This window comes from Anopheles maculipalpis, chromosome X (assembly GCF_943734695.1).
Source record: "Anopheles maculipalpis chromosome X, idAnoMacuDA_375_x, whole genome shotgun sequence".
In the NCBI taxonomy this organism is placed as follows: domain Eukaryota; kingdom Metazoa; phylum Arthropoda; class Insecta; order Diptera; family Culicidae; genus Anopheles; species Anopheles maculipalpis.
This window is the reverse complement of record NC_064870.1, coordinates 813,000-823,045: the sequence shown is the minus strand read 5'-3', so window position 1 is coordinate 823,045 and position 10,046 is coordinate 813,000. Positions and strand designations below refer to the sequence as shown.

Genomic DNA, 10,046 nt, shown 5'->3' with positions numbered 1-10,046 from the left:
ATGCCGGAACAGATGTTCTCGTTTGAGTCGCGCGTAGCTACCGTAACAAATCTGCCGAGACGCGCTTACGTTTCTCAGCTGGAATGCGTGCTTGAAGTGTACAAACGTCTCAATACATCTCTTTTACGCCGGTGCTTATCTCACTCAGCTTTCAGCATCTGTTCGGCACGCTTGCGATTTGCCGATGCAACTTCTCACCACCTGTTACCGTTCCAGCAGGACATTATTTCGAAAATGGAATAATGTGTACGTCAAAAAAGGAAAATTAAAAAGCACACGAAACACTGGATAAGTTTTAATCTGCATTTACTCTCACTGTATCTCGCTCACACCTGATGTTGATTCAAAATGAAGTATTTGACAACAAAAATTTCATCTAACGCTTCAGCAACACTTCAAGCCGTGGCCATAGACAAAGCGAAATGACAGCTCCGTGCCCAAGGTTTGTACAAAGCCAGGAAAACGCATACGATTTATTTTAAATTTTCACAAAATCACAAACAAAACTATTTTACAAGCGAAACCCATTTATTGCTCGTATTCGCTTTCATTGGTTTTATTTTTACTAAGCTAGCATAATGTTCTATACACTGTTGCAATGTTATTTACGGTTGGTCGTGCACCACACCTTGGTCCTCCATTTGGCGTTCTAGCTCAAGTAACCGGAAATTGATTTTATAGACCGTTTCGACCTCCTTCCCGGTCAGGAAGATAGTTAGTGCAACGTTAAATGCAAGCATCATCGTTATCGGCATCATTATAGGACCAGATAACTTTCTATACAGCTTCAACACCTCCTTCGGTTTCTCGGTGATTGAGGGCAGCCTGTATGTGAAGTGGCGTGTGGCAAACTGTAAAAAAAAAAACAGAAGGAACCGAATGAAAATGGCACCGTGACGAGCGATTAGTTCGTCCGGAACATACCATGAACGATGACAGTGGCACCAGCAACATGGGATAAGCCACGGCGAACGCTCCTTGAAACAGTGCGGCGCGCGTCTGCAGACACACGGGGCACGGCACTTTCCGCAGCACCACATCCGGCAGCACGAACGTGGAGTGGAATACGGTGGCCATGATGGCCGGCAGTGCCACCGCCGGCAAGTAGCTCGAAAACCGCCCATAGTTGCCCAGCTTCAGTGCGCGGCGGTAGTAATTGTTGATGTAAAACCCACCGAACACCGTGCCGGCACCGAGCAATCCGGGTGTGTAAACAATCGGCCAGACTTCCGCTTTGTTGTCCCAGCTCTTCACCAGGTTCAGGAAGTACTGCACCGCGTCCTCCTCGCTTAGCCGGACGGCATCTTCCGGAATTTCGGACACCTTTTTATGTAACAGTGCCATCGCCGTCACGACCGGCGGGATAGCGGGATTGGTTGACGCGTAGAGGCGGAATATGCACCCTTCCGGATACTTTACTTGTGCCCGTTTAGCGCATGCAAAGGTTACAGTTTATACAGTAGCCTAAAAAGAGATTTGTAGAAGGTAGAAAGGCGTAACGTAACTATCGGCAAGTAAATACACAGGTATGTTGACAAAATTACCGTCCGTTCTTGTTGTGCCGACAGCCCGCGATACAGTCGTAGAAGAAGGTAAACCAGGTTGCACCATGCGCTCTTCCGAGCAAAAATTTGTTGACAGATCGTCAGGAACCAAGCAGTTCAGCAGCAGTAAAAGGTTTTTTTTTAAATTTTCGTTTGAATTTCATACTGAATTATCAAAATTACAATTGTTGTAAAATATTACATGTAACGTGTTGCTTGTAAGTTTACACAAACAAACGCAACATCCACCCGCCGTATTGTAAATCGAAGAGACCTCTAGCGATAGGCTCTTTCAGCAGATATGAAATATTTCATTTGAAATAAACATAGCGGCGCCGCTCTTCACACGGCAGCACCGGGTATCAAATCCATCATGATTTATCACGATTCAATGTGCATAGAAATGAAGAAAAAGCGAAGAAATTAACACCGTCGGTAAAATATTTATTTTTCTTTTTATTAGAAATTGAATTCAGTACATGTAGCATGCCGCTTGAAAGGCAATGGTATGGCTTATGGTAACCGATGATGGAAGCTACCACGGTTGAGCTTATCGAAGTGAAGACGGAACTTATCACTTTCATCGTTCATGGTCAGGTCTAGTAGCCTCACGCGGATTATGGTCGCTTCTTTTCTATTTGTACATTTGTTTGCAACCCACCGAAACATTGCTGCCCGGTCCCTGATAATCCCGGACCTAATAATCGGATAGGTTGATCGATACATGATAGGCCAATATCGTCTGGCTGTGACTTAATCAGCGGGTTGTGGGGATTTTGCGGGGATGGGAGGGCGGGGGTCATGTGTGATGATGCTCCGGACAGTACGACCCCCCGCAGCGCAAGTACAGTGATTGAGCCAATCAATATAATAAAACATACTTTTGGTATTGTACAATCCACGAGCGGATTCGTTTCCCTTTCAGACTGTCTAGTAGCGATGGGGAAGGAAAAGATAAGGCAACGAAGTTGGGCGTAGGGCAAGAGAGGGTGGAAAGAATGGGCCGAAGTGCACTAGTAGCATTAGTGACCGGAACCATGGCCAACGCCATAGTGGTAGCCTTCGTCGGTGACGGAGCCGGAAGCAACCGAAGCCGAGCTAGCACCAGAAAAGCTAACAGGATTGTTTTGCAGTGGCAGCAGCTGGATTGGCTCTGGGTGCGACACAGGGGCATTGTACACTGCTGGCGGCGGTGGTGGTGGTGGTGGTGGTGGTGGAGGTGGGGGTGCTGGAGCGCTGAATACCGGTGCCTGGTATACTGGAGCTGGTGGTGGCGCACTGTAGACAGGCGGTGGTGGAGGAGCGTGGTATACCGGTGCAGGTGGTGGCGCATGGTAGACCTGGACCGGTGGGGGTCCGTACGATTGCTGTGGCGGTGGTGGTGGTGGGGGAGGTGCGTGATGCACTGGTGGAGGTCCGTAGACTGGGCGTGGTGGCGGTGGTGGTGGTGGTGGAGGTGGAGGTGGAGGCGCGTGGTATACTTGAGCCGGTGGGCCATAGACTGGACGTGGTGGTGGCGGCGGTGGTGGAGGAGGTGCATGGTGTACTGGCGGAGGTCCATAGACTGGGCGCGGGGGTGGCGGCGGTGCATGGTATGCCTGAGGTGGTGGGCCATACACTGGACGCGGTGGTGGCGGAGGTGGTGGTGGTGGTGCGTGATGTACTGGCGGAGGAGGTCCGTAGGCTTGTGGTGGCGGTGGTCCGTAGACAGGTGCGGGTGGTCCGTAGACAGGTGCGGGTGGTGGCCCGTACACCGGCGGTGGGGGACGATGCGCTGGTGGGCCGTAGACTGGGCGTGGCGGCGGGCCGTGATGTTTCTCCTTTTCGAACAGACCATCAAACAGCCCGCTGATGTCGAAGTCCTTTTTCTTGAAGAGCTTGTCGAGAGTGGCTGATGTGCACACCGTAAGTGCACATAGTACTAGTAAGACCTGCACGAACAGAGGATGAGAAATTTGAGGATTTAGAAGACAGATCTTGCGAACTATTTACTCTTGTTGCAGCCGTAATGGCGAGTGTTTTATTTTAGCAACAAAACGAATCGACGGAATTAGTAGCCTGAGTGTTATCTGAGTATTCTGTAACTAAAACTTCACTAACTTAGACCATTCTGTGTAGCATGGTTTGCAATGTCCATGCTCTTGCATGACATGGCAAAAGAATCAACTGTACCTTCATCGAAGATCAGTTCAAGTGTACAGTACTAAAAAATTACTGTTCCAAGAAGGCTCAGCGAAAATGCACAGCCTGAAAGTTCGGTTGGTTTCTGATAAGCCCAATCCCAATCAGAGATATCCGACTAAAGATACTACAGAAGGAGATGAAGTAACCATCTTTAATTCTGACGGATCGATTAAGGACGTATTAAAGGTCCTTCACATTAACCTAACCGAAGTCACTCCAAATTTTTCGCAGTTTAGATGCAAGTGCTGGTTTTAATCCTTCAATGTTTGAAGGCATGTTCAAACGCTTAATATTTGAATGATGATGATGATGATTTGATCGGTGAGTGCAGGTGATGCGGTGTTTTTTGTTCTCTCGGATTGTTGACGAATCAGTATACATCCAGGCGTGGTGCCAGTTACTGTCCAAATCAGTCCAAATGTTAGAAGAATTCTGCACGAAATCTTTTTCAATTCTTATAAAATCCAATGCACACACGCACATACACAAACACCCACACGCTTAAGAATCTTAAGAACACTAAACTCAGCACCAGAAGTAGATATTGTTTGTGAGATTTTTTGAATCGTTTCCTTAACGGGATAGAACACTACGAAACACTTTCAGTTTGCCACATAGAGAACACGTGTTAGCCGTTTTGGCTCGAAACTGTTGCCACGTGTCAGTACACTTAAGCGTCAGCACACCCGTAACTTCACGCCGGTGTTACGTCGTACTGATGGCGCACAATTCGGCATTATTCACCGAAAGCACTAACCTTCATTGTTGGCTGCGTGTTGTTTGTGATCCACGAGACACTGCCACACTGATAATTGGTAACGCATCTGCGCTCAATTTTATACTATCCCCGGTTCGTGGCCCGCCAGGTGCCATTCGTACCAAACAATAGGCCGTCCACCCGTTGCTCTATCGGAGGGGGAGCCAAAAACCGATCCCTGACGGTTCAGCATCTTCATCTCCCAAACGACGGTGGAAAGTTTCTCATCTCGGCAACGCATCATTGTGTAACGCACCCGCAAACTGTCTCTCCGGATGGTGTGATTTGCTGTCCGCTTCCACTTCCACCACGAGCACGAGCAACAGCAGCAAACAAAAAAACGATATATACGTTAGGTTTTAATTTTTCGGGATAGAGAAGGGATGCCACAATGGGTGGGAAGATGCTCCCCGTGCGTGTCATGCGAAGCAAATCTAATGCCTATATTGTTTCTAATTCGAATGTCGAATGTCTGATCGAACGGAGATCGATTTGACATTAAACAGGATTTTTTTTTTGCTACTCAAACGTTATCCTTCAACATTTTGTTGTGAATTAGTTAATGCAAATATCTAAGCGTACATTGTAGCTTATAGCGTGTTTATAGTAAGCAAGGGCATTTAAAATTGAAGTAACGAAATGTTTAAAGTCCTAACGATTCTCACATCTCAAGACATTCATTATCCTGCCGTCTGATATCGGCTCTCGGGTCTGGGTGTATTGTTTATTTGAATTTGTCTATTATGAAACAATCTTACACAAACTACACCCTGCATCGGGGCATATCTTTCCGGTATTCCGCCCTACCCTTGGTTACAATGATAGTGCACCTTAAGACGTCCACTACCACCTTTTCTTTTGTCTCTACTATCGACGAACCCACACAGCGTGCAAGCGCGCGCGCCTGTATGTTTCCGTCGCTATGTGTGTCAATGATTATTTTGTCATCTTCCTTCTTTTACATCTCCGAAACACCTTTTGCACGGCAGGAATTGTTTGTCGGGTTTCGGGTTCCTCGATCGAAATGTTCCGTGTGAAGACGATACTACCAGCCGACCGACGGACCCCTAACCGGTATGCCCGTAACTATTTCCACCCAACATGACAGTGACCTGAGCGATGGCGCACTGTCCACCAGCGTGGCTGGGAAAGCTTAAACGGCAAAATTCGATTCGATTACTTAATAGCGGAATATCGAGCAAAGGTGGTGTGAACTTTGGGTGAACTTCGGGCGTGTGTACGCTGCTGCTCCTGCTTATGTCGCGCGTCTTTTGCTTTTGTATTTATGGTTTGGTTCGGTAAAGTGTTATAGGTCAGGATTTGGGAGTCCAACAACACTTCAAGAAGTTAGCAAAGAAGGAGCACAGTTTTTAATCTTGATCCAGATCCTGGACCAATTACTTCAAGATCTTGCAAAGCAGTAATCCGGGCAGGATCCTGTAAAATGGGTGTAGCAGCCAGCCGTTTCCAGTATATTCGCCAGTCCGTCTAGTCAACGGAGCGGTAGTAGTAGACTACAGACGCAGTATTCCCTTGGTTAAGGCTAATGAGGCTACGATTTGAATAAAATTTCTCTTTCGAACATTTCGTAACCGATTGCACGCTCCCCGAAAACTGTGGTGCTCATCTTTGCCCGAAAGCAAAAGTCGAACCGGATTGGGAACGAGTTTTTCAAAATATAATTCCATACAAAAAAAAAACACACGGATGCTTATGATGATAATGTTTCTGTTTGAATTTATGCATTTTGTACCGGTCTTTTTTCTAATTTTAATTTTTATTTTTTCGTGGGGAAGGGGGGGGGAGGGGTGGAATTTTGGAAAGCCGTTTTCAGCTAATGAAAAGTGTGCATAGAATGAACGTCTATGAAAATCCGGTATCAGATGTTTAAAAAAGGCTCCATACCACAATAGCCCGATCCAGACTTCCAGTTCCAGCTTTCTGTGATTGGAATCCGACCACCGAACGGGTGTGGTAAAGTTGGGCGTGAAATCCAGCAGAAAGACTTTGCGCACATGTGCCGATGCCTCGAGGTTTTGTGTCTTGCATAACACGATAGCCAGCCAGCAAAATACCGAGCGTATGGGTCGGGGATAGATAGCGTCCAATAGCTTCGCTAGGACGGATAAGGACTCTTCCTTCCAGCGCAAAATTCCACGCTTCGACGGCATCCCAAGCATCGCAGAGATCTCGGCACGGCACACGCACGGCTCATTGTGTGTCTTGCTGGAGGTCAACCGAACCACCGCAATCAACATGTTGACGATGAGTTAATCAAAGACCTGGCACGCTTTGTCACACGCATCGCTAATGGTGATGAATTTTGAATATGGCTAATGTAAAGCGCATTCCAGATAGCAGGTGCTTAACAGGTTTTTAAAGAAGATGGTTCGCTCGGCACAGGCACTAAAAACTCTCTTGTAAATGTAAGGGACTAAATAGAGCTGCGTATGCTTACAGGACACATCAGAAGGTGCATGTGGAATGAAGGATTTAGCCATTTTTTCTTTGTACAATGCCACACCAAACAGTGAATATCTGCCATGTAGCGAAATGTATAACAAATAAAATTGGCTCGATGGTGTCGATGAGATGCTGCTGAGGTTAGGCAATACGCAATTTAACACGAACGGTGAAAAACAGCCCCAGGGGAGGAGGGGGGGGGGGGGGGTAAACCGTGGTAGCTCTACACAGCTTGCCCCGAACATGCCCAGGCATTAACGTCTGATCGAACCGAAGATGAATCTTATATGAAACAGCACGCACCGATCTTCGGAAGTGATGTGTGTGTGTGTGTGTGTGTGTGTGTGTGTGTGTACATTTTTTTTTCTTGCCAAACGCAAAACTATGTACCGCAGTGTCGGGTTACGTAAGGCTTCGCCTGCGTTTAGGAGGAGCGAAAAGGAATAACTGAAGATGAGGAATTATGTTGTTATGTGTTGCTGCTGCACTTGAAACACATTTCGCTCAAACATAGCACACACGAGGGGACGATCACCTTTACTTGTAATCGGTTATTTTGTTCAAATGCCGCTGCTGTAAGCTCTGGTGAGCTTTCCATGATACATGATACGCAGTACATCAGGAGAAAACTGCAAAGACGCCATTCCTGATACCATTGTGACTGGCATTTAATAACGTTTGAACTACCGCTGGCCTACGTTACATCACTCGCGTTGGTTGGACGCCTGGAAGTTGCTTTAAACGTTAGTCCTCGCACGAGGACTCCTGGACAAGTCCTGCTGTGAGATTCGGATCGTTTCGTTCCGAAAACAAAATTCATCCCACTATTCTTACTCTAACCATCTAACAGTGCTTCACGTTCAGGAATCAATTTCCTTCACCAGACATTTTTTTAAATATTTAACTATATTCCTTAACTCTTCCAAAACGGGTGCCTAAGTAGAAAGTTTTTATGACTTTTGTTTTCATGAATATTGAGCACCGAAACGCTACTCTCATCTTCTTTGCATGCATCCGGTCTACAACGGGACGAAGAAATTTATGTAAGCGCGGATGGAAATGTCCTTCTTTTCTATCGGTGACCTTTAGCAGGAAGCGCGTAGTCTCGCTAATATTAATATGCAGCGTGAACGCGGAAGCGTATGCATCTGTCGCAAAGGATTTCGCGCTGCGCCAAAAAAAAAAAACAACAGAGAGAAGACATTTTCTATCAAACTTTGCGCCGGGGTGAAGTATGGTCCAGAAAGCGAATCTGGTTGGAGATAAAATTTCGGACATTTGGGGCATGATAAACTATAAAATATTGGTTGAAAGTTGGAGTCGTTATAATGATCAATTCGTTCGAGGATGGGCTAAGCGCAGCCAGTCAGTCCCACCTGTTAGGCACGTACTTCTGCTTCTTCATGGCTTAACGACCACTCTAGGGTCACGCCGGCCATTGAATGGCTTAATAGACTTGCCAATACCACGTGTGGTTGGGATAGTCAGTCCTCACTACCGGGGAGACGCGGTCCGAATGGGATTTTAACCCTGGTTCTGCCTTTTGAAGATCGGTCCCACTGTCACCTACAACACAGGGCCCGCCCCTCTACGTACTAAAGCGCATGAATCATGTAATGTTGGTGTGAACGCTAATGTACGTGCGTTCTCATTATTTGCGATATTTTGAAATGCACGTGTCCCTCAACCGGGAAGCAAACAACATCTAAACCACTTGTGGGTTGGCAGCAGCCGAGAAAACCGATTTGTGTCCTTTCTATTTTCCTATCGGGTGTCTTGTTCGTGGTGACATCGCTTTGCCAGGTTGGTCAGCAGCATACTGTGAAAACGAAATGAAATAATACTTCAACATCCGCGTCACGCAGGGGTTACCATGTTAATGTCAATAACACTCAGACTACTCCCCCACCCCCCGCCGCCGCCGCCGGAGGCTAGTTAGTTTGAAACGATAAACAACCTTGGCACTTAAGCGTCAACTGAACGTTGGGCAACTTGGGCAACCAACCACCGGAGCCGGATCAGAGGTACACGCCCTCTTCAGGCCCGGCCGGACCCCGGGGAAGGGGTGTTGGTCCCTTTCCGCAACCGAAGATTTGAATGCCGCACTGTATGTTTAACGAAATCATCGATGATCAAATGCAAGCTTTATGTCAATAGGCAACGTTTTCATCAGCAGACCATGCTCGTTCGAATTGCAAGCACATGGCGACATGGCCATGGAATCAGTGGAGCTTCAATAAGGTGCGCCCACATTTCTCGGCGCTGTACTTTATCAATTGGTTCGAAAAACATACGGCAACCCTTGCGTGCGTGTCGCTGTTAATAGTGGCCGCGGGTGATGGGTGAGTAGTAGTTCGCTACCCGGACAATGTAGAATTTTGTGTAGTTATGTTTATTTTGACAAATATCAAATATTTGAATGATATTATCATAAATCCCTTGTTTTTTTTTTTTTGCTTCTCTCAACAGCTTTATCGCATTTAGGAAGAATTAATGGTTTTAAATGGTGAAGTTTCAAGAGGGAAATAAATGAATGGCTTTCGAAGTACACTCTCCAGCGGACCCGTAGCTTCATTAGCAACAGGCTCAACGGTCAGAATATCCCGCGAGACGGGGATGCCGCATGGTGGGAAAACAATGAGATAATTGTTTGTGGCAAGCCCCGTCGCATGGCAAGACTTTTTGGTAAATGTTCAATATTTGGGTAACAAATAGTATATTCTGGTTAAAATAGCAAGAAATAGCAAAATGGCGGCAAGCTTTGCGACAGCATTAAACTAAACTTTAATTTACATCATAGTTCGGGGGGAAAAAAAAAAACTATCCCTAACGAACCGCGGGTTCGGGAGTTTGATGGCCGCAGTTTTAAATTCCGTACAATCAATGACTGGCTGTGTGGGAGAAGGAATAAAAATGTGTCGGCACAGTTTTTTCGGACACACTTCGGCGTTCGCACGGGGATCGATCGGAATTACGGGATTACGCAATGGGCGTATCTGACCCACACGCGTATGGGTGGTGAAGATCGAACCCTAAACGGCTGATGACATAAATACGAAAAGATGGGTCCAGCATGGCTGAGGTTGTGAATGTCGGGG

The 10,046-nt window shown here is 46.6% G+C and overlaps 3 protein-coding genes across 4 annotated transcripts in view; all 3 read right to left on the bottom strand.

The window, feature by feature from the left end:
* Window positions 1–10,046, bottom strand: part of LOC126568561 (TOX high mobility group box family member 3-like) — a 329,113-nt gene that overhangs the window by 106,395 nt on the left and 212,672 nt on the right. The gene's annotated exons all lie outside the window — the stretch shown is intronic.
* Window positions 606–1,344, bottom strand: LOC126560448 (uncharacterized). The gene is made up of 2 exons (XM_050216410.1): window positions 925–1,344; window positions 606–851 (listed from the first exon to the last, which is right to left on the bottom strand). The coding sequence occupies exons 1-2, from the start codon at window positions 1,342–1,344 to the stop codon at window positions 606–608; spliced, it is 666 nt and encodes a 221-aa protein (XP_050072367.1).
* On the bottom strand, window positions 2,566–4,524 carry LOC126559412 (uncharacterized). Its single transcript, XM_050215568.1, has 2 exons — window positions 4,486–4,524; window positions 2,566–3,475 (listed from the first exon to the last, which is right to left on the bottom strand). Exons 1-2 carry the CDS (start codon window positions 4,489–4,491, stop codon window positions 2,567–2,569), a joined length of 915 nt encoding a protein of 304 aa, XP_050071525.1. The 5' UTR covers window positions 4,492–4,524; the 3' UTR covers window position 2,566.

Bases quoted from the DNA above. Each gene is read 5' to 3' on its own strand.
- LOC126560448 (XM_050216410.1), bottom strand. From the start codon at position 1,344: ATGGCACTGTTACATAAAAAGGTGTCCGAAATTCCGGAAGATGCCGTC. The intron at 852-924 runs GTATGTTCCGGA...TTTTTTTTACAG, and splicing joins TGCCACTGTCATCGTTCATG to TTTGCCACACGCCACTTCAC.